The following is a 24,024-nucleotide window of genomic DNA, read 5'->3' on the forward strand; positions in this document are numbered from 1 at the left end:
AAGTTTGAATCAAATTAGAAAGTCAGTTCACTGCCAAGAATACGCAAAAGTCACAGGGCCAACTGACTAATCACTGATAAGTCAGTCTCAGGAGAGCTTTCTGACTGTAGAGATGCTTCGTCTGCAGGGACTGGAAGGGCGCCCCTCCCCAGACTGAGCACTGAGGACGGAGCCCTAGGGCCCGGGGGAGAAGGTGGCTATCAAAAGACGCAAATCTGAACCCCGAGTCATTGCCCAATGAGTAGTTCCTCCACAAACCCTCGGGGGTATAAAACCATCCTCTAAATGGACAACTTCTGTTCTTTCCCATCTCTCAGCTGCCATTCTCCCCAAGAAGAGACTGATCTCAGCAGCTGGTGCCACCCTCCTTGGCCAGATGTTAGAGCCCCAGGCGCTGGGTCCCAGACCACTGACCCCCTGCTCCCAGCCACCAGGCCCCACCACCACTCCCCTGAGACCCAGCCAGAGTCTCTGTGCCCACCAAGAAGAGGCGACAGGGCCTGTGCCCAGGGAGGGGCCGTGGGGCCATGTCTGCAGGCAGGCTGGGTGGGGGTCTTCAGGATGACCAGCATAGCCATTTGAGGACATTTTAAAAGCCATTTTCTAGAAGTCCCCCACCCGCAGCATGAGGCAGGAGAGTAACAAAGCCACCGCTTTTAGTCACACGAAGAAAGGCGGCCCCGAAGCCCTGAGCCAGGCCCACTGGCAGCCCGCGGCCTGCACACCAGCAGTGTTGCAGGGAAAGACGGGAATTGTCATGGTTAAAATCGTCACCGTGGCCTACTTACCACTACGACCGGCTCGCTCTGCCAGACTGTTGTGCGGGTTTCAGGATGTAAGCAGAAACGATTGAGAATAAGAAAGCCTTCTGAACAGATGTCAGTTTCCCGTCAGAGGCGGCAGGCCGACCCGAGGTCCGTCATCTGCTCCAGGGCCCAGGGCTCGGGGCCTGGGAGCAAACCAGAGGCCTGGGACTCAGCTTCGGAGCAGCAGCCCAGGCCAGGAGCTCTCCACTCCCTGCTGGGTGTCGGGTGGACAGAGTTTGAGAGTCTGATACAAGCAGTTAAGTCCTTATGCTTAATCCATCCAGGCCGAGAAAACGGAAGCCTTTAAACGGTTCATCCCTAAACGAGAGATGAACCAGTGTCTCTCCAGGAAAACAGGGAGCGGGGTCAGTCACTCGGGAGCTCGCAGCAGGCTGTGTCCTCCAACATCCCTGCTGGGAGCACACAGCGGCCTTGTTCACCTCAATGGTTGGAAGCTAAACTCACAATTCCAGTTTATTCCACGGCCGAGTAGGTCTAATGCCACACTTGGGTAGAAAGAGCAGGCCTTCGGTTTAGATATTCCGCAGCGAGCTTGCAAAACTGGATCCCTGCCTCTTCTTTGAACACCAGTATTTGCTACTGAAAGCCAACAGTCCCTCTATGAAATGTCTTTTGTCCTGTTCATATTAAAATAACTCCAAATGTACTGTTTGAATCTGAAAGATCCCTTTAGAGATGAGCCAGATGGGCTGGTATCAGATAACTCAGGATGGTTAAAGCATCTCTGTGGCTTCAGGCAAGAGAAGAAAGACCTGCTCATTTTTCTGAGGATTTTTTGAGGTTTTGGTTTTTTTTTTTTTAAATGCATTTTATGAAAATTTTGCAATCCATTTGGCAATTATCAAGTTTTTTAAAGCCCTGGAAGAGGTTTCTAAGCATCGATGGTCCATGTTAAGATCTGAATGGCTGCAAGGTAGGCAGATGGGGAGTTAAAAGGGAAACCCTACATGACAATGCTCTGGTCCAGAATCAACAGGAAACTGCCATGTGCTCGGAGCTTGTACAGAAGACGCCCCACAAGTCTTATTCTGAAGTGGTTCTTGGCTCCTAGAGCCAAAGGATTCATTCATGCTAGGAGCCCCTGTCCCTCCACTGCGGTGACAGGAGCCTAGTCACCCGCCTGGGGAGCCGGTGGCCCCAACCCTTGGCTGGCTTCACACACAGCTCGCTCGCCCTGCCTCCTGCAGGACCCGTGCAGACAGTTGGGCTGTGGCCCTGGTCGAGTCCGAGCCCTTCGGAGCCTCCAGGGCTCCGAGTCCCTCAGAATTACCCAACCAGCTTATTAAAAATGCCTATTCCTGGCATGTGTGAACAGAGGCCCTGAATCTGTGATCCTCACAGTTACCTGTCTGCAGGCCTCCCGGACGACCATGGTGGTGTGAGAGGGTCAGTGGCACCAGGGCCACGGTGTACTGGTGGGCCCCCAACCCCAGGCCATAGTTCAGCGCCTGGCACGGGGGGTGTTCTCTTACTCTACGTGGAAAAATGAGTAGTTCCTGGCGAGGGCTTCCGTGCGCTGAGTGGGAAAATTCCCTCAGAGGAGAGCGGCTCCCCGGTACCCATTCAGCACATTTTGAAAGAAGAATGACAGTTTCCCCCTCTTCTCATTTCCAGAGGCATTTTTCCCATTAATCATTCCAAGCACTCACTGTGTGGGCACCTGGGGGCCATCCTAATACAAGGTCCTAAGACAAGGAGGAGACCGTGGCCAGCCCCTGGACTGCCTCATTATCCTAACACATTGCTTGATGGGGCAAAAAGTACAGCTCCTCTGACAGGAAGAGAAGCCACTCAGGGGAAAAAGGTCTCACGCCACCCTGCAGACTCACCTGGATATTCTCCTCCCTCCATTGTCCCTTCTGGTGGCCCCAGGTCTACCCTCAACAGAAGGCTGGGGCTGTGGCGTCAGCCTTAGGTGCCATGTATAGTGTCCCTACTTGCTAGCTGAGCAGGCTGTTGGTGCCTCGGTTTCCCTATCTGCAAAGTGGAGACAAGAAGCGATCTTTCAGGCTCGTTCAAGGGTAGCAAGAGCTAGTGTGCGCTCTACCGGTAGCGCTGCTGGGCTCAATTACCCGGCAGCTGACTTCGGACAAGACTCCTGTAGTCCACTCACCGTGGCTCCCCCAATTGGCAGCCCCTCTTTCCTCAACCAATTCAAACTGTACACATCCCCCAGGGGCGGTTCAGAGTCTACTTCCCGCAAGAATGCTGCTCACCACCGTAGCCCTCCATGTCCTTCCACGGGCTGCGCCCCTCAGTGTGGCCTGCTGAATCGAGGGTTGCTGTGCATGAACCTTAGCTCCCTCAAGAGGGCAGGCCCATGGCCCTCACATCCGTGCCCCCACTGTGCCCAGCATAATCTTCAGGATCCCCCTGCCAGCTTACGAGCTGCCCAGTGGGATCACTGGGGATTTCACCTGTTCTGACACAGCTCTGAAACAAGGAACGAGAAAAAGCCCCCCACACAGACGCTGCTGTGTTCTCTGGTGGGTAAGCCGGCCCAGAGGACTACCCCGGCCCCCCACGCCTGCGCTGGGTTTGCACAGTACCTGGGATCTCAGACATTCCACCTCTTCTGACAGGCTCTGTCTCTCTAGCAGAAGCTGGTTCTGCTTTTTGAGAAGCTGCACCAGCTGCTGGGCCGTGGCCTGGCTGTGCTTGTCCAGCTGCTTTAGCCTGCAGAGAGATCCACCACAGAGTTAGGGATGGGTCCCGAGACGCGGGGGCAACCAGCTGCAGCGAGCAAGGGGGGCAATGGCCAACTTCAGCCCTTCAATGCGTCCTGCTGCTGTGCGTGTCCGAGGGAAGCCCTGGTTGGTGAACCCGGAGCTGTAAATCCAGGTGACCCTGAGGGGCGAGGTGCTGGCCACAAGCAGGCTCTTGGAACGCAGCACTGATTAAGCTGAATGGAATTGTATCAAATGTGAAAGGGAATCAGGAGCCTTCTCCAGGAGTTGTCAATGAGGAAACACACAGAGAAGTTGGATAAGGAGAAGCAAAACTGAAACCTTAAACTCACAGAGGTCGAGGATGAGGGGCCTAAATGCCTCCATTGTTCAGCTGGAAACGTCTCTGGCAGGCTGGAGCAGACGGCCCGCCCTGGCTGGGGAAGTGGGTGAGGGACAGCAGAAACACTGAACTAAGGGTTTTCCATTATTAATCACTCAGTCAATCATGAGCTCCGGCATCGCTGACCAGATGTCTTTAAAGATCCTAAATTTGTCATTCTGCTGATGGGTCCTCCTCTCCAGACTTGCTAATTCACTCAAACTATTATCCTCATTTGTCCACAGACGGCTTCCTACAGCACACTCACCCCTGGAAATGTAGGCTTTGGATTAAATTTAGAGTTGCACAACTACCCAGAACTGTTCTGGAAAGAAGTTGGCTGTGTCCTGCACCCTTCCTGGCCGGCCAAAAGCACCAATGGTGAAATTAACTTGTATTTTCACAGGGAAAGGATTTTAAAAGCTCAAGATGCTTTTCAAACTCCAGGCTACATGTCCAACACTCACTGAGTCAAAGGCCATGAGGTGATGTGCAGACACCGGCGTCAGGCTGCCCTCCGGTTAAGCCTTCCTGTGGCCGGCCAAGCTTCTCGTGCGCTCCCAGCACAACCAAGCATTGACGAGGGCAGAGACCTGGAACTGGGGGTGGGCGGACTCCTTTCCTAACCCAACAGGGAGGCGGCACCTGCAGACAGGTAAAACTACATTCTGGGAAACCTAATGACACTCTAGTATTGTTCATGCTCTCCCAGATTCTCCTGCCACCTGCAAGCCTGTCCATTTCCGAGACTGCACTGACCGCGGGCCCTGCCCGCCCTTCTCAACCTCGGAAGGATTTTTGTGGGCATCTTTGTTCAAGCCGTCCCCGAAGACACACTCGCGTCCCCACCCCGGTCTCGTCCTCCTCCTCCCGCACTACGGGCTCCCCCTTTTCAAGCACACCCCGGCCTTTTGCTACTTCCTACTGCAGCAAGTGAGAGGAGCCGGAAACCGAGAGCCAGCGGCGGGCGCCCAGGCAGCAGGACGCATGCTCACACAGCCCGCCCTGCCCCCTGCGCGGGAGGCCGCCGTCTGGCCCCGCCCACAGGCCCAAGCCCCGCCCCCTAGCCTCAAGCCGCCGTTGGGTTCTGGAAAAAGCGCAAGGAAGAAGCCAGGGCAGGACTTAGTTCTTCCCTCCTGTGTGTGTGGCTGTTCAGGGCCAGGGTCGGCTGCTTCGGCCCTGACTGGCCTCCCAGTGTCCCGGATCAGGCTGGGGCAGAACCGAACACCACGATGTTCCAACCAAGTGTGAGCGGTTTCCTGCTTCGACATTGCATACACGGTAGTAATGCCCCCTGGCGCCTGTGACCCTGCCTCCGATCCTGGGGAAGCCAGGGCACTGCAGCTGTGGGAAGCCCCCTCTGTCCCCACGGCCACCCATCACACTGTCACATGGGGACAAGGTTTTCTGAGAGCAGCCTCAAAACCACCCCCGGGCGTCAGACCAAACGGGAGTTTTCCTGCACCGTCTCCTGGAGGGGCGAGGACATCCCAGGGCGGCCCAGAAGCCCCGCCAGCGGGCTGGGGTGGCGCGGGGCAGGGGCACTCTGCCCGGGCTGACACACCGACAGATGCAGGCAGCCACTGCTCATCTGAGCATCTGCTCTGTTGCCCAGCACTGGAGTGGGCCTGTAGAAGATGCAGAGGTGAGGAGAAGAGCCTTTTTCCTTGAGAAGCAGACAACCTGCTGCTTGGATATTTGAATCAGACGACAAGCATCATCATTAGCAGCTGAGCTGTCTAAACCCTTGGGTGGCTTCCCCCCTCCCCCAATCAAGTCCTGGGTGTGGAGACAGCCCCAGGCTAAGCGCTAGCCAGGTAGTAGCCCACTGGTTTCATGCTGTCTGGAAACAAATGCAACAGAAACACGGGATAAATGGATGACACCATTAAGGCTTAACGGCAACAAGGCGCCAGGAGTGGCCTTTCTCCATGTGGTCCCTTGCCCTGTGCTTTGATCAAATGGGATAACAGTCCTATGGACTAATGGCTTCAGTGTGTGTTTCTGGGCTCCTGGAAAGAGGTGGCTGCCTGATCCAGAGCTATGGGCTGAGCCAAACCCTGCTCTCCTCACAGCACAAAATGCCGGCCCTGGGCCAGCCACAATGGCTTACAGCCAGAAAGGGGGCCAGTTCCTGCCTAGACCCTCCTCCCTTGGAGCCCCCAAGACCTAGGCCAGGCTCTGTTGGCAGCGTTTTGCAAACCGTAGGCTTCAGATACCGGCGGCGATTACCTGAGAGCACCCAGGCCCCACCCAGAGTGGCTGAATCAAGCCGGGTGCCGTCCTGCAGAAGTACCACCGATGAAGTGAGGAGTAAGGACCTCGGGAGAGCCTTCCTTCCCTGAGGCAGAAGCCCCCCCAGCTGCACAGTGCGAGCCAACTTGCACACCCCAGGGCAGTCCATCTTGGGGGACTCTTCCCCGTTTAAAAGACATGCTCCCTCCTTGTTCAAGGTCAGCCTCTATTATGTCACTCACGTGCTGCGACAAAGTCAGTCACAAGCTCAGAAAAGGTAAAAAACAACAACAAACCCAAACCCACATTTGTTAAAAGACAGAAACAAAGAAGGAAACCCAGATTTTAGATAAAAGGGACTCGGTTAAGGAAATAAATTTCAATAGCAGCCCTCTTGAGGTGTTTTAGGAATATTGGGAAGACTTTTTTTTTTTTTAATTAACAAGTTATTTCTTGGAACAGCCGGCCCCAAACACCGCACAACCCTGCTTCTACTCTGTTCTTGGAGGTTTCACTACCATCGGTTAGAAGAGATATCTTGGGGTGTCCTGTGACACAAAAGTCATCTTTTATTTTCCATGCTGCTTATGGCTCTCATGTTTGTCCTTCTAAGTGCTCGCGCTCAGCCAGCCCCAGCTGCAGTTCCCACCACGGAGCGCGGCTAACGTTTACTGAGCCCTGAGCGTAGTCCCCCCGCATGGATTATCGAATTAAAAGGTAGGTGCTAACAGATGAGAAACTGACGCTGAGAGGTTCAGTGAAGTTGCACAAAGCCATACAGGAAGCGCTCGAGCTCGGAGGTGTTCTTAACTATTGTTAAGGAATGGTTCGTTCATTGAGTTAATTCAACAAATCAACCGGTCAACCCTTCCTTGGTAAGCACCTCTCATGGGTCAAGTACTATAGGGTAGATACTGGGAATACATCAGGAATTACAACTGGTCCCTGGAGGTGGCGGGGAAGGGGGGGTGGGGGGTGGAATTTGGGGGGGTGGGGCTCCCAGCCAATTAAGGAGAGACCAGCTGGAAAAGGGAAAGTTTCGGCACTTGAACTAGACTGAATGAAAGCAGGGAAACCAGTGGGCACGGGGCAAGCGTGGGGTCCAGGGTGCTGGCGCCTACCCAGGAAACAGACCATCTCCAGAGTGCTGACCACATGCCAGGCACCGCGCTAAGTGCTCACGACCACCCCACGAGGCAGGAACTAGTCTTATCCCCACTTTAAGGATGAGGAAACCCAGGCACAGACAGGATAAGAGCTGGTTCAGGCCACTCAGCCGGTAAGTCAGGATGAGAAAGAGAAATGGGTATTGTCTTTGGGGGGGGGGGGTGGGTAGGAGGGGCTCCCCACAGGAGAAGGGGTGCTGCAAAGGCCATGCTGTCCGAGAACCGAGAGCTGGACCAGAGTCCGCAGGCTGCTTACAGCGTCAGTGATGCTGGCCCCAGCAAGCTTGCAGCCAAACCAACAGACGTGGACCTGGTCCTCCAGGCGGTGGTGGTCCCTGCACCGGGAAAGAGAGGATGGGAGGAGGGACAGGCCTGGGGTATTAGTTCTGGAGTCAGGGGGAGGTACCTGTGAGCCGCGCACCCACTGAGCAGGTACACAGCCTGGGGCCTGGGACAGGTCTGTCTGGATGTCCAGCTATGTGGGCTACACCTGCTGAGAGGTGTGGCCATGAACGCGGGGCAAGATTCACCCAGGAAAGCCTGGCAGAGGTTTTCAAGTTTGTTCAAAATACAGGTGTCCTTGGGGCGCCTGGGTGGCTCAGTCGGTTGAGCGTCCAAACTCTTGGTTTCTGCTCATGTTGTGATGTTGGGGTCCTGGGATCGAGCCCCGAGTTGGGCTCCATGCTCAGCGGGGAGCCTGCCTGTCCCTCTTCCTTTGCTCCTCCCCCTGCTTGGGTGCTCTCTCTCTCTCAAATAAATAAATAAATAAAATATTTAAAAATCTCTATATAGGCATCCAAGCCCCCTGGAGGCTATCAGCTCTGCACATCTGCTGCAGTGGGCCAGGGCAGGGCCTCGGGGATCAGCCACATTTACAGGCTAGCAGGGGGCCGGGAGCCAGCAAGCCACAGAGACATATGACTGACCGAGAGGAAGGAGGACAGCCAGGAGAGAAGGACCTGGAGCTTAAGCGAGGAGACGCTTTCCAGGAGGAAGAGGGGGCCTTTGCGTGAGATGCCACTTGGTGCTGGAACAAACCATGGACCGGCTGGCCCCGGCTGCCCGCCCTGTCAGTAGGGAGGTGTGGTGGAAGCCCGCTTATAGGGACGGAAGAGGGGAGACCGTTCTGGAAAGGGGGAGAGGGGCTTGGCTGAAGGCAAGGGAGCGGAGGGGTGCTGAGGATGGAAGGGGCTTGAACTGGTGTGGAGGAGGGAGGGGAACTCCTCGAGGCAAAGGGTGCCAGGCTCCCCCAGGTGGGGGGGGCACCTGCAGCAAAGACTGGGGCCCTCACCACCCACCCCAGCCCCGAGGCAAGGGGGCAGGCCAGCCGGGCGAGCAAGGGGAAACCCCTGCTCTGCAGCCTTCCTGTTCTGCCCCAGTTCGGAGGGCACAGGTATTTGTCGAGAAAAGAAGCAAGGTAACGGGGTGGTGGCCAGGGAGCTGCTAGGAAGGGCAGGAGCACTGACCAGGGGCAGGGGCATGAAGGCCGAGCCAAGGGAGAGCCTTCTCACATGGACACGGGCACCCTGACTGACCCTTTGGACGATCTCACCCCATCTTGGCCCTGCAAGGACTCCTGCTCTCCAGCCACCCAGATGCCCCTCTGCTCTCCCACGTATGTTCTTGGCACTGGGGGGTCCCTCCACCTGGAGCGGGACCCCTCCTATTTTCAAGGTTCAGCTCTGAGTCTAAGTGTCAATCTGAGAGCTTGCAATTTCTTGTTCTGTTTGGGTCCCTTGTTTTGAGCCATTTCTTCCCCATGGCACGGAGGAATTAGAGGAGAGACTGGGGCCACCCTCCCGGGGCCTGCTTTGGAGTCTGTCTGGGCAGCAGGCCCTCCTGCGAGAAGGAGCCCCCAACAGCCTGCGAACCACACACAGCAGGGGAGATCAGGGGAAGCGTCTGATTCCAGAGCTCAATCCCTAATTTGGACCTTCTTACCCAAGGCCTGCGCGCAGCTCATCTCTGGACTGGGCAGCTATTCCGTCCCTCGCAGATGCTCCTGGGACGTACTTGGCATCTGCCCTGTGCACTCGCGGCACCCAGCAGAGCCGCGGCCAGGCCGGCCTGGGGCAGGAGGCCAGCCATCCCCAGGAGGCAGCTGGTGCGCCCTTGCCCTTGAGGGCACTGAGGGCTCAGACAGTCTGTGAGGAAGGGCCCCTGCGGGCCACTGTCTACCCCGGGCTGGGCTCGCCACCCTGACTGCAGGGGCAGGGCCCATTTCCTTAAGGACCTGCGGTTGTGTAACCGCCACCACCGGGCAGGAGTGGGGGGCCTGGCGGGGGCGGGGGGGAGCGGAGAGTAGCTGCAGCTAGGCTGGGGCAGAGCAGAGCGGTCAGCACGGGCTGGCTGAGGCAAAGGCTCCGGGGGGGGGGGGTCACGGGGGGGTGCGGTTACCATGGGAACAAGTGGGCCTGGGTTTCTGAAGCCCACAGATCAGATGTGAGGGGGCTGCTCTGTGTGCGGGGCCTGGACACCGCTCTATTGATCCAACAGCGATCCTCCCCGCCACACCCTGCCGGCATGATCACAACCGGCGTTTTTGTTTTTTGTTTTTTTTAATATGCAAGACTTCAGGATAAGATGGAGCAAGTGGTGCAATAGAAAACAACTTTGTAGAGCTGAGTGGGCTGGGTAAAATATCTTATGCAAAACAGAAGCCCTGCGAGCTGCCGGCTCTGGTCCTATGCTTCAGACACTCATTTGCTGTGAATACTGTGAAAGCAAGTGAGTACATATATTTAAATTTTTTATGTTGTATGTGATACATACAAAATATATGCAGTGTGTAAATAACTTATGGGTATACTAATCAAATGAACACTCGTGAGGCTGGTAACAGCACCCAGGGGCCACCGCCCCCGTGGTCATCCCCAGGCCCACCCCCTTCTTCCTCCAGAGGTGGCCAGTATCCCCATAAATACAGGTTTTTTAGATGAGAGGTTTTCGTTTCCCTTACTAATTTCACCCAGCAGCTTCCTACCAACTACTGTGGAGTCTTTCTTTTTTTCTCTTTCTTCCTGTTTTTGTGTTGTTTTGGTTTGGGTTGGGGTGGTGGTCAAATATCCTTCCTCCTAAAATGTTTTCAGACCGGCGCCCCTTCCTTTGGTCATTCTGGCTATAGTAAAGATTTGCCCTCCCCTTGTTAGATAAGTGTTCTCAAACGCTCCGACCCACGATTTCACTGGGACAGGGGGCCTCCTCCTGGAAATGAAGAATGGTTTTCAACCAACATATGGATTTAAAGGGTGCAAATATCTGACCATAAAAGATGCACTCACTTCTCTACTATTCCCAGCGAGTAGTAAGCATTTTACATTTGCTAACTCATTTAACCCTCCTAACAATACCAAAAGGTAGGTATTGTTTCTTGCTTGAGAAAAGCCAGGCACAGAAGTTAGTCATCTGTCTAAGCTCAGACAACTCCAGGATGACCATGGCACGAATGACATGCTCCTCACTCTGTGTCTGTCTCTCATGGGTGGGACCACCTCCAGTCACCTCCTCCCTCACCCTTCCAATCCACAGGGCTCAGACTCCTGGCTCTGAAGACTGGCCCCTCAACTCTCCCGATCTTTCTGCAGCCCACCATCCCAGCCATCCCACTGTGCTCCCATCCACTTACTATCATCGTGGCTTGTCTGCCACTCCCACTGAACTCACTCGGGTTCCCCAAGGACAGGAACGGGGTCTCGTTCAGCTCTCCATCTGCAGCACTTAGCAAGGTGCTGGATAAACGCATCAGAATGAACGAACTACTTACCAATGGATACTGTTTATACAAAAGAGAAGACCTGTGATTTCATCTATAGTGTCAGTATGCTTTCATATGTGATAACTTCGAAAGAGCATAACATACATTAAATGACTTGAAATATGCTACTGAAATTCACCACTAACTTAAAAGAATCCTCCAACAGACTGCTGCACTTCGACGTGGAGACATGACTTCAAACTCCCACCACGAACTATCTATTCTCCTCGGGCAGGAGGCTAGATCTCCGTCAACCTCACACTCTCCATTTCTAGAACTGAGAAGAGAATACCTCCAGACCTCCTGAATCAGCAGCTCTGGGGTGGGGCCCAGCAGTATACGTTTTCATAGGACCCCTGGGTGATGCTCATACCTTCTCGGGTGTGGGAACTACTGGCAGGCAGTAATTCCCAGTATTACTCCCGCATGCAAAATGAGTTCTCATGGAGAATAATTGTTTTTTCCATGGCTCCAACTTTGATCCTCGAACAGCCAACTGTCCAAATGGAAACTGTCGTAGTCTACTCCCAAGCTTGGATGTCAGTCAGGAGAAGTTAAGCAAAGCACGTGATCACGTTGAGTTTCCTCCCACGTGAAATGAGAGAATAAGCTAGAACAGGGGTCAGCAAACATCACACCCCAGGGCCCATCTGCTGCCTGTTTTTGTATAGTCTGCCAGTTAAGGGTGGTTTTTACATTTTTAAATGACTAATTTAAAAAATCCCAGGAAAAATAATGTTTTGCGACGCGAAAATTCCATGGAATGTTGACGACTTGACCCTTTAGAGAGAAAGTTTGCCAGCCGCTGGGCTCGGGGATGACAGAGTCATGATCCCACAGCACCGGGACTCTACACAGCCTCGCTGTGTCCGCATCTTCAAACCCTGCAGGGAGCTCTGGTCCTAACAACACCCATTGCCCAAGTTCAAGCTTGAAAACCCAGTCACCCTCCTCAGTGCTCTAGGTAATGAACTGTGGTGAATAAGCCATCTTCATGCAAAGCTGTACAGTTGGTTCCAATACTTGAAAATCGCTTGCCACAAGTTCCATAATTCTGTCTCATTAATGTGACTGCACAGAGTCAGCAAGAAGAAGCCAAGTGGCGAGGAGTCTGGAACATATTTTAGCTGCTGGTCACCCTCACTTAGAACATGAAGGCAGTTTCGATGGCTGCTTTGCCATTCAAACTTCCTTTGCTCAAATCCACCCTGTTCTACAGTGATTGTAACAGAGTCTTTCATTCTAAAGGTCCTGCCATTCTGGGGAGAGTTTACATTGCCAGCCAAGGGAATTTATGCTCCTGTGGCGCTCCTTTAGTTTTTCACACCCTCAAATTTGCAGTCAGCCTTGGCTCCTTGTGGAAGTGGAACCGGGGTCTGTGTAGGGGCAGCGAGTGGGGGAAAGCCCCTGCTCTTCTCTTCAGAAGGATCAGGCCATGTGAGAGCTGAGAGGCACTTAGGGGTCATTCAGTCCAGCCCCTGACGGTGAACCCACGGTCACACAGCCTGTGTGTAGTAAATCTGGGACCGAAACCCATGTCTCTTGACTCCAAACCCAGTGCTCTTGGGAGCATTTCTAAATCCTTTCGAAAAAGGCCTGACTTCTATTCCATACTACAAAAAATACAGATTTTAGGTAAGGACCTTGAGAAAGGTGACCCACTCTCTGAGGCCTGGGGATGGGGGAGCCCCTCGGCCAGCACGCTGCCACCTGGCTCGGGGGAGGGAGCCAGTTTGGGCTTTGCTTTTTGTTCCTTTTTACACTTCCACCCTATTGCCGATATAGAGTTTCAGGACCATGAGACACTGCTGCACTGATGGCTATAAGAATTTCTAAACACAGCGGCGCCTGGCGGGGCTCAGCCGGTTAAGCATCTGCCTTCGGCTCAGGTCATGATCCCAGGGTCCTGGCATCGAGCCCCGTGTTGGGCTCCCAGCTCAGCGGGAAGCCTGCTTCTCCCTCTCCCTCTGCCCCTCTGCCTTGCTTGTGCTCACGCTCTCTCTCAAAATCTTAAAAAAATAATAATAATTTCTAAACACTGTTTCTGTTTTTATCTTGTCACCAACCAGTTTGTGGACTCTTCAGCCTAGACACCACACTGACTAGTCCAGACTGGTGTGGGCATGAAGGATGCACAAACGGGAGGCCCAGAGCTCCGGAGACCCACGTGGGAAGCTTGCTGCCGGCCGGCTCACCGTGTCCCTGAAGCCTTGGACACTGTCACCCTGTCTCTCTCACAGACCAACAACTGCTGAAAACAGAGCTTCCCCTGGAAATGAGCCTCAGCTTCCCCACAGAACACCAAGAACATCTGCTGCATCACTGCCTTGTCACCCCAAAGAGCAAGTGCTATGTGACACGGGCCGAGCCTGTGATCCCCTTGGAGGGCCTGGCAGGAAGAAGGGATCCTGCACCATGAAACAGCAGGGGCCAGAGCTGATGCATCAAGAATCTTAGCCTCTAAAGAACACAGGGGATTCCTTGCTTTAAGCCTCAGTCACCTTTTGCCAGCTCTTTTTAAAGCAGAAGCAGTGAGGGAGAGCCCAGCTCCACTGGGAAAATGAAATGGGACAGAAGACTGAAAACGGTTGAAAATCCCTATGTTTGCGGAGTAAAATCCAGGCTGCATCTGGCTCATGGCCATTTAGAAGCCCTAGCAGAAAAAGCCAGACTGCCTCTCATATCATTCCTTACCTAAACCTAAATATTAGGCATCCTCTTTTTAAAAACTGTTTATTTGGAAATAATATCATGCTTATGAAAAGTTGCAAGAATAGTACAAAGAATCCCACATACCCTTTATCCAAATTCACCTACTGTTATCATTTAAACTCATTTATTAATCTGCTCTCTCTCCCCCCTACACACACACACACACACGTATATTTTTTATTGCTTTTGGAGCCATCTGACAGCAAATCCCATGAACTTAGACCTCAGTGTACGTCGTAATGATAAAGACACTCCCATAGACCATAGTATATTATCAACTGCAGTAACCACAACAGGGATATAATACCCTTATCTAACCTATTGATTTCTAATTTTGTCAACTGATCCCAAAATGTGCCTTTTCCTCTTTCACCGAAAAGATCCTTTGCACTTAGATACCATGTCTATTTAGTACCCTCTATCTGGCACAATTAAAAGATGAGTTTTATTTTGATGAATACGATTTGTAATGCAATCAAAGTGTCTTAAAAGCAGGCGTGGAACTATCGGAACGCATGAGGCTCCTGCCCAGTTGCCCTCTTGAGTTTTTTTTTAAAGATTTTATTTATTTGAGGAGGGGGAGGAGCAGAGGGGGAGGGAATGAGAAGCTCAAGCAGATGCTGCGCTGAGCACGGAGCCCAGTGCAGTCCTCGATCCCACGACTGCGAGATCATGACCTGAGCAGAAACGAAGAGTCAGACGCTTAACAGACTGGGCCACCCAGGTGCCCCCAACCCTCTGGAGTTTCCCCAGCAGTGTGGTGTTTGCATGGGGATTCCTTTCCAGCGAGGTCCCCCTGGTGCTCCCAGACGCTCAGTCCTCTGGGAGTGGTCCTGGACTTAGCAGGTTCACACTGTCCTGAGCTTGTCTCTGTTTCCTTCACGTTTGACCATCCTTGAGATGGGCGAATTGGTCACAGAGGTGTGATCGAGTAAGAGCGAGCCCACGGCCGCTAAGTAACCAGATCCAATCATTAGGGTACGTTGATTGGCACACATCTTAATTACGTTTTAATGCAAGTAATTTGATAAGTACTCCTGGCCATCCACTATGGAACTGTCAATGCTGAAAGCTTTTTATTTAGCTCCTCTTCCGTCTAGAGTCTATACCCAGGCAGCCTCCCCGCTGACCCTTGTCAAAGAACCCCATCTGCTGGTTGCCACGGTAACTGAAGGCGACCAATTGAGCTGAACAGAGTGACTCAGAAATAAAATCTGCAGCCAAAGGAATTCTGCTAAGAGTAATAAATCATTTAGTAAAAGGGGGTCCTCCACACAGTGATGAGTGTTGGGATAATGTGGTGGCAGAAGTCTTCCAGCTCAAAGGGCCGGCGGAGCAGAGTGCGGAGGCCTGCTGGAGAGCTCGTCTGCTTTCCGGTGGGCTTGGGCAGCAGAAGGAAGAGTCCAATCCTGCCCGGTTGCATGCTATGGTGGGGGAGAAAGAACCAATTCCATCCACGGTTTAATGTTTGGGCTATGAAATGATGAATTTTAAAAGTGGCAAGAGAACCAGTCTAGGCTTCCAACACTCCTTCCTCTATTTTTTTAAAAAGAGGACCAGTAGAGAAAATGCCCCAAGTTGCTCAGGAAACCGCTGTGGCCCTGAGGAAGGGGGCAGGGAGAACGAATTTAAGATTGCTCTGGAATAAGGAAGGCTACCACCGCCTCCCTGTCATCAATCAACTCTTAGGTGCTCCAAGCAGAAGCCAGCTATGTGTCCAAGGCGTGCAGTCCTTGAGATAGCAGGGGAGACAGGGTTCAAATCAGGGTCCTGGGAGCATCCCCACGGGATGGTCGCAAAGAGGGTCAGGGGTTTTCTCTGTATGGCAGTTGGGTGGGTGTTCCTAACCAGCAAAATAGGTAGCCTTCCTAAATTAAGATTTCCTGAATGAGACGAACAGAAAAGAAAGGGAAGGAGGAGACTTCCTGGGGGCTCAGGCCCTGACCCCACAGCCACCCTCTGTCATGGCCCCCTAGTGAGCTCCTGCTGGCTAGACTAGGAATCCCTTGTGGGCAGCAGTGCCCAGGCTTTAAGAAGAAGAACCCCCAGGTATGCTAAATTGTCCATACAGCAATCAATCTCTATAGGCCAGTTCCCTGGGGTGGTGATCGGGTAGCAGTGGGAACCACCAATTGCGGCAGGAGGTAAGGGGCTAGAGGACAGGCAGCGGGGCCTGTGTTGGGGGACGGTGGTGGGAGGTTGGGGACAGCCTTACGCTGCCAGTGCCTCTCCCCACGGGCTGCAAACCGGCATTTTAAGAGGTGTAGGTGTGGAATACGGACATCCTCCCGACCCCTGACTCTCAGGGCAATGGGAGGACCCTGCAACTAAATCATCCCCAGGGATAATTTCCTGCTTTAGAAAAGAGCAACTGCCAAACAGAAGGTAGTAGTTGTCATATGTATACCCACCCGCCCTCCAAATCCTAGAGGCTGCCAAAGAGAGGCTTCATCTGAGAGTTGTAGCGAAATCCCCTGGACCGAGTCGGGAGCGCCCAGGAGCTCGCAGCCCGCCTCCCACCGCGCGCTGGCCACTTCCGAGCGCGCCCGCCGCGCACCTGCACCTGCACCTGCTCTCGGGCCGCCTCCGAGTGCGCCCAGGGCCGAAGGCCGCCCCTCCTGCAGGGGGCGTGTGGGGGGGGGGGCGCCCGGCTCTCCGGGCCCCGCGGCCGCCGGCTCCCCGCCCGCCCCCGACCTCCAGGCTGCGGCCGGCGGGAGGGGGCCGGGGCGGTGCCCGCACCTGCTGCGGGGCCCGGGCGGCTCCGCGGAGCGCGCGGGGCTCTGCGCTTTGGCGGAAGGAGAGGATTGAGCCGACGTGGCGGTCGAGAAAGGAGATGGGCGGAAGCCTCATTAACTGCAAGCTCACGTCCCCATTTCTTTCCACTGAGCGAACGAAGTTTGGTTTCCTTGGGACGGGAAAGGTGCTGCGTGACTGTCTTTGCTTTTCTTACCTTTTAAGTCCTTATTCATGAACCAAACACTAATCGTTTGTTGGTGATCGTGGAGGACTCAGATTTGAACAGGAAAAACATCTTGGCCAATAGGCCAAAGAAATACTACAGCCCGCTTTAATTTCTGTTAGTGATTAAGCTGCTCCTGTCACTTAATTGAAAGTGCCACACACATCTGAAGAACTCAAGGAAATGAAAGTTAAAAGGTACTGGGAATGACACTGCTTTATCCGCCCTCCGGTTATTGTCCAATAACCCAACTGTGTTTTAAGATCTGTCCTAAAATGTGCCCTGAGAAACAGGACTTTCTGATTCCGTAGAGATAATTTAAGCGAGTGCTGCTCTGACACAGTTGTTCTTACTTAAATTACCTCTGCATCCTTACAAAGTTACCCTCGGTTTCACTTCTAAATAGTACTTCCCATTGCTTTGCACTCATTCTCTCGGATTCTCGTCCATATTTCAATTCCCAGATACTCTTGAACTTTTGCACACGCTGCCAGTTTGAGCCTGCACAGAATAATCAGTATATTAATTCCACTCGGAGAGAGTGGGGTTTTTCTAACACAATCTGCGCAACCTGAACTCTTTCCTTCAGAAACACTTTGCCTTTAAAAAGAAACTCCCAGCATGAACCTCGTAAGAAGCGACATGTAACAGACAGTGCATGTGGCGCTGGGCATGCAGCTCAGAATTAAAAGAGAATTTTTTACTTTGTTTCTTCGGTGCCATGTGCATAATGTACATGTGGACGAAACTGACATCAGACATTTAAAGCAAAACGGGATGGGGGAGGGGGTGTGACGGTGGCGGGAAAGAAAATGTGTTGATAAAAACAGTAACTTCTGTTAATCTACATTTTTCAGTTACTGTCTTAATTAAGAATGTTAGGAAATATGTTGCAGTTTAATTGCATTGTTTCAAGAAATTCTAATGCTGACAAATTTGGGCCCATGTACACTTGGATGGTGAAAGGGATTAAAGTGGTAATTTCCTCCAATTGGTAGATAACAATTAGAATTACACTTCCCCCTCTGCGCCCCTCCTTCCTCGCCCCTGATCCTACATTCAGAAGACAAAGTAAGAACAGCCTGACACTTAAGGTGTTCAGCGTGAAATGAGCTGGGGGCAGGGTGGGGGGGGCACACAAAGGAATGTGTTTTTTAACCTGTATACATGAGATAGGAATGATTTTTTTAATACAAAGAATTCACAGAAATGAAATAGCACTTTATCCGAAATTTCTGGGTGACATGGGTATCCTTGCAGAAAATAGTTATTTATGAAAGAAATTGGTAACGATCTCCAAGTGATTCTCAGATGACCCCGTGTCAGACAGGAAAAATCATCTGCCTCAGCCGCAAGTACACAAAAACGATGACAATGTGAAGACAGGTTCAGATTTCTAGATGCTGTGCCCTTTCCTCCCACTGGAGCCCAGTCCCACATGCTCTAGGTTGCCTTTTTTTTTGCGGGGGGGAGGAAGCCTTTGCATCATTACACAGCAAAATAAACTACACTGTATTTTCACTGCTCAAAGTACCTTTGATAGAAGTTGCAGTAAACAAGGTAGCTTCCTATTTCCCACAGTTGACCAGAGCTTACACTTCTGTAACCTCTTACTTGCTCCCATTCTCTGGGGCCTGTCCAGTTGGGCTCCCCACCTCTCATCAGAGAGGTGGCGGCTCAAACCACGGAGGAGGTGTTCCGGTCCAGTGCTCTCTGCTCCCCAGGTGTGCGGTGCAAACCAAGCACCAACCAGGGACTCCCACCGACCCGTCCGGCTAGGTCATCAAACTGGTTTGATCATCTGGCCAGAAAAATCAACCAGTTCTTTTACTGAATCAGCTACTCATTGCACCTTCCGGGAACCACATGTATGATACCCCATGGCGCCCCGGAGTCGGTCATCCATCCCACTGAGGGGCAGACCCAACTTCCAGCAGCTAGACATGCTGCACTGTATATGCAGAGGCTCTGAAACGACAACAAAATAAGATCTGTTGGCCCTAGAATGCAGCCGAAATGTCCAAAGGGCTTGGCCAAGAGAACAACTCCAAAGATGTGCTCTCTCTGGGAGGTCTCTGGGCTCCTTCTGCTTCCATCTCTCAAAACAAGAAGGGACAGAGAACTTGACCACAGATAAAATCCTGCCAGAATCACAGTGTGTCAACTCTTAAACTTACATTTACACTTTGTATCGGGGAGTAGAGTCCTGAGGTCAGTGAAAGTGCTCAGTAAATGGCATGTGTCACCGAAAAGTCCAAAGAATCCACTGCTGTGGAATTTGTACAATCTTTTTAAAATGTCACATGCGAGATCCAAAATAGCGAAGGGACAATCTCTTAGGTGCTCAGCCCCTGGGACCACGTAAAACTCTGAGCTGACCCCACTAAGGAATGAAAGAGTTTCCATCTCTTGGGGTTTCTGGAAATTCTGGTGGGGAGGACACATGTCCTCCTAGCCCAGCCACTTCCTGGGGGAAAGGCCTCTGTCAGGAGGTGCTGGAGGCTGGGGGCGCTGCGCCGGGGGCCCCCCGCAGAGGGAGCAGGAGCCTCATTAATTCCCAGGCCGGAGAGAGACAAGAGTTCAGGCAGACATCCAGGCGGGGAGAGCCGGGGGCATTGTTCGAAGTTGCAAAGTTCTGAGTCAGTTCTGGGAGTTCAAAGAACCCTAAAAGAAGACTACAGAACACTGGGGGAGGAAAAAGGGAAGCAGTACCCGCCCGAGGGCCGATTGCCTCTCCAGCAGCGGCAAGGCTGTTCCTGGGCTCGCAGGACCATTTGTTCCATTACACAATCTCCTGAAGCCATTTAGAGAGAGCTCAAGCAACTGCTTGTACCAACACGACACATGGCTTCCCATCCCGACTCTTTGCTAATCCAGACGCTCCAACCATCTTTCTTTAAGATGCCATATGGTTGGCAGAAGCCTGTAGATCTAGCAGCACATCTGCTTGTACGTTTCTTCTTCCCCTCCATCCCCCTAACAAAAGAGGGGTAGAGAGACAGACCGAGAGGAGGGCATGCCTGTATACCTCTGCCCACAGAGAGTTATTTCTTTGGAAGCTGCCTAACGAAACAAAACTATTAAAGGGATGATCGGGAATTATTCAGGACTCGCTCGGTTTTTCACTTAACAACATGGCGATCTGTTTGCTAGTCCTGATCTTAAAACAAGATTAGAAAAACAAAGGATGGCTGGTCTCCCTTCTTCCAAAGCATGATGACTTGCAAACCACTTCAAAGCTCTCCCTCTGGGAATCCTTGTGATGCTCTCTTGCCCCCCGGAGAGGGACAGCACCCTTGCCTGAAGCTATTTCTCCTCACCTTTTCGGTCAAGGAAGACAGACAAGCTGCGAAACTAGCAGATACCCAGAGCCTGCTTTGTTAGCAAGCACGCCGCGGCTGTATGCTAATGAGCCGGCACCGATACACTGCTTTTCGGTGTGATGAGCAAAGATTGTTGACACTGTTGAAATCCTGGCTCTCCTGGCCTGTGAGCGCACGGGCTGCCTCCTTGGAATCCGGCCCCCAGAAAGACAGGCTGCAAAAAAATAATACATTCTACTCTCCTGATGACTGAAATCTGGCCATTTGTAACTTAGAGCAGTTGGGGGAGGAGGGGGAGGGTTGGGAGAATATTCTAAAATATTTTATCAGGCCAGGAATCAGAAAGACACAGGTGAAAATGATGGGTTTCTTCCAAACTAAAAAGTTAAACCTGGTGGACGCATGTGAGTAATCAGGGCCAGGATGCTGAAGAGTGGGGGTGAGGGGCAGTCACTACAGCCTCGGTGACATGGGGACAGCTGGGACCTTCCCTCCGCACCCGGGCAGAGAGCCCTCTGCAGATGGGACAGCCCGACCGGGGGCACCACTCGGCCACAGGGGAAAAGCTAAGTTTCCGACCTCTTGTAAATGTGTTTGAACCGTGTGTTGGTTGACCACGCGCGGTTTTCCAAGTCCGTGGAAATGAGAGCTGGTAAAAAAGCAAACCAAATATCCCACTGTTGCAAAGTTGACCTTTTTTTTTTCATAAGTCAAAGAAGGGTAGCAAAGGAAGCTCCGCAGTTGAAGTGCTGAGCGCGTTAAATGAGATATCCCTTTACCTGCTTGGAAACTCTAAGGGATGCATATTAGTCTTCGGATTTCATAGATGTGGAGGCTGAGGCTTAGGGAGGATTAAAAAAGCAACAGAACTTCAGCAAGGCTGTGTAGGTAGGAGTGCCGGTCTCCCCAAGTCCAGTAGGCTCCAGGTGTGCAGGGACACTGCTGCCCGGACGCCCGCACCCTCCTGGGGGTCTGCCCCGGCTCTGGGGTGGCCACCGGACAGACCATTGTCGGCTGGCAAGCAACAAGCTAGTTCAAACTCGTACGCAGTCGGGGGCACCAAGTTGTAAATTCCATTTACTTGTAATCTATACCATGAATGAAAATTCATGTAAGTGAAATGTAAAAACATGAGGAGCGACTATAAAAGCACTGAATGTTATGATGAAAGTTCCAGAATGCAGCCATCCAAAAAGTGTGCCCTTCAGATCATCCCCCGTGGGGACGGTGTGAGTCTTCCCGACCACACAGCCGCTGCCTAGGTCTCTGGGACACGTTCCTGCTTTCTGGAACTCCCTTCCTAGCCCTGGGCTTCATGGGTGGACACAGACGCAAGTCCGTGAGTGTGTAGTAAATGCCTTTCATCAAAATCATACATTTTAATATAAAATAACACGCAGCGTATGTTATACCACTTGATGATGGAACCATGACTCAGACTAGATGCTGGGAGCACGATTCTATTATCAACAGGAACAATAAATTATTATTGACAATTCTGTTGTTACCACTGAGATGCGGCTATGTAGAGTGATGACTCAGAACTAAAAAAAAAATCTAGGTTGAAATCTGAGCAGGATCCCAGGCAAATTCTTCTAAGCTTCTTTCATTTCCAATATTCTACTACCTCCCAGGACTATTTGGAGAATTAGAGACAGTGTGTAAAGTGCCTGGCACTTTGTAGATTCTCAATAAATGAAAATACGATCATTATTATTAATATTTTCAATAAAGTGCTTTAGAGCATATGCAATGGGGCGCCTGGGTGGCTCAGTCGTTAGGCATCTGCCTTGAGCATATGCAAGGTGCTTCCACATACATGTGCTTACCTAACTCTGAAAACAGCCCTGAATGTAGGAAGTGTTTCTTCTATCAAATGAATGAAGATTCAATAATAAAATAACATTGGGGTGCCTGGGTGGCTCAGTCAGTTAAGTGTCTGCCTTCGGCTCAGGTCGTGACCCCAGGGTCCTGGGATCGAGCCCTGTGTTGGGCTCCCTGCTCAGTGGGAAACCTGCTTCTCCCTCTCCCTCTGCCCCTCCCCCTGCTTGTGCTCTCTCTCTCTCTCTCTCAAATAAATAAAATCTTTAAAAAATAATAATAACTAAAGCAATCAACAATATGAGCTATTATTATTAATTAAGCCTTTCCTCTGTGCAGTTACTGTGCTAAGTGCCTTTCCAGCCATTTTTAAATCATTAATAGCAACCTTTTAAAGAAGGTATTATTGCTACTATTGTGATCCTCATTTTATCGGAGATGCCACCAATATCTTGCCTAACTCACACAGTAAGTGCAGAGCTAGAAGGCAATCCCAGGTCTGTCTTCTGAACCCATGATCCTAACAATAGCTGTCAAATAGCTAAAAGGCAGGACTAAAAGCCAGATCTCTCTGTTTAAAATCTGGCACTCCTTTGTCTCTACCACGTTGTCCTTGCATGCAACTTAACTAAAGCTACTGGACGTTAGACAAGGAAGTTTCCTAGCATAAAACTCCTTGTCTCCACCAAATGTCCACGTCTGCTGGGAAATTCTACAGGGTCCACAGTGTGTCCAGCCTCCCGTGTGTTTATGCGCACTCCCACAGAGCCTGAATGCTGGGTGCTCCCGACAGCACAGTGAGAAATTACAGCAGGACGCGACACGTGCATTTGAATGCACTGCACACAGAAAGACACACCGACAGCGCTCTCATTATATGCTTGGGATCTAGCGTAACATCACCGAGATTGTCAGAAATTTCTTTCTTTTTTTTTTTTAAAGATTTATTTATTTATTTTGAGAGAGCGAGAATGAGAGAGAGTACATGAGTGGGGGAGGGTCAGAGGGAGAAGCAGGCTCCCTGCCGAGCAGGGAGCCCGATGCGGGACTCGATCCAGGGACTCCAGGATCATGACCTGAGCCGAAGGCAGCCGCCCAACCAACTGACCCACCCAGGCGCCCGATTGTCAGAAATTTCTTATCAAGAGAATAGTCTTTCAATACCAATTAACTATCAGTAGAAGGCTTCCAAATCCAAATCCTCTGCTAGGGATGCTAGAACATTTGGAGGCTGCTGATCAGATGCTGACGTGGGGCCATGGGAGCTGTGGCGCACATATGTGCCTAAGCAGACAGCGTTCCCCAAACAAAGCCCCGAGGTCTTCCCGAGTCTCTCCTCTGGCTTCTGGGGCAGAGGGACCCCAGGGGCTGTAACCCCCAGCCTCTGCTCTCTCCCTCATCTGACTGGACCTGGACTGATTTCCAAAGGCACTGTTTCATGGTGGACTTCAACCCAGTTCAAAATGGAATAGGATTTTAGCCACCCACCCACCCACTTTGCTATCACTGTGATGCTTCCAAATGCAGCGATCTCTGGTCATGTGTTCAGTCAGCAGTCAATAGCCTCTTCCAGGAGGGTCTGAGCATAAGACATTGTGAAGGGAGATGTGATACTTGGAACTGAGTGTTGTAGAAACACAAAGTGCCCCACGGGCTTCAAACATAAAGGATGGAAGTCTCTCAAGAGTATTCTGGAATGCATCCTTCGTGAGGCAGCACCCTGATCTGTCAGGGGTGGAGCCCGGCATATTAACCGTCACCCCTGAGAGCGAGACCACGTTCCCCAGAGGCAGACGCTGTGAATTGTTTGTCCTTCATTAATTTCAATGGCTGGAGGAGTCCTGGATTATATTATAGCACGAGAACAAAAACACCATTTTATTCTAACTTAGCTGAAGGTGTGCGGAGGACCTATTTAACACACACCCACCTGGTGGGGCACATATGAGCTCTGATTACGTTGTTCTCCATGCTGAGCACTTAAGCAACTCACACAGCTGATGTTGGTTGAGTACTTACTACGTGCCAGGCACTGTTCTGAACATTTCTGGGTATTAATTCACGCAATCCTCTTAAGAACCCCACGAGATACCGAACGCCATTGCCATAAGTTTATAGATGGAGATGTTGAGGCCACCCCCGTTAAGTAGCTTGCCCCAAACACACAGCCCAGAAGTGG

At 51.8% G+C, this 24,024-nt stretch overlaps 1 protein-coding gene across 1 annotated transcript in view; it reads right to left on the reverse strand.

Annotated features, from left to right (window-relative positions):
* SDCCAG8 (SHH signaling and ciliogenesis regulator SDCCAG8) overlaps nt 1-24,024 on the reverse strand; it is a 217,892-nt gene that overhangs the window by 5,745 nt on the left and 188,123 nt on the right. The window contains exon 16 of the mRNA XM_081823178.1: nt 3,377-3,503. Coding sequence (XP_081679304.1) covers nt 3,377-3,503 — 127 coding nt within the window. The remainder of the gene's footprint in view (nt 1-3,376; nt 3,504-24,024) is intronic.

The sequence above is a fragment of the Leptonychotes weddellii genome, chromosome 6 (genome assembly GCF_054177405.1).
Source record: "Leptonychotes weddellii isolate Sample4059 chromosome 6, ASM5417740v2, whole genome shotgun sequence".
NCBI lineage: Eukaryota > Metazoa > Chordata > Mammalia > Carnivora > Phocidae > Leptonychotes > Leptonychotes weddellii.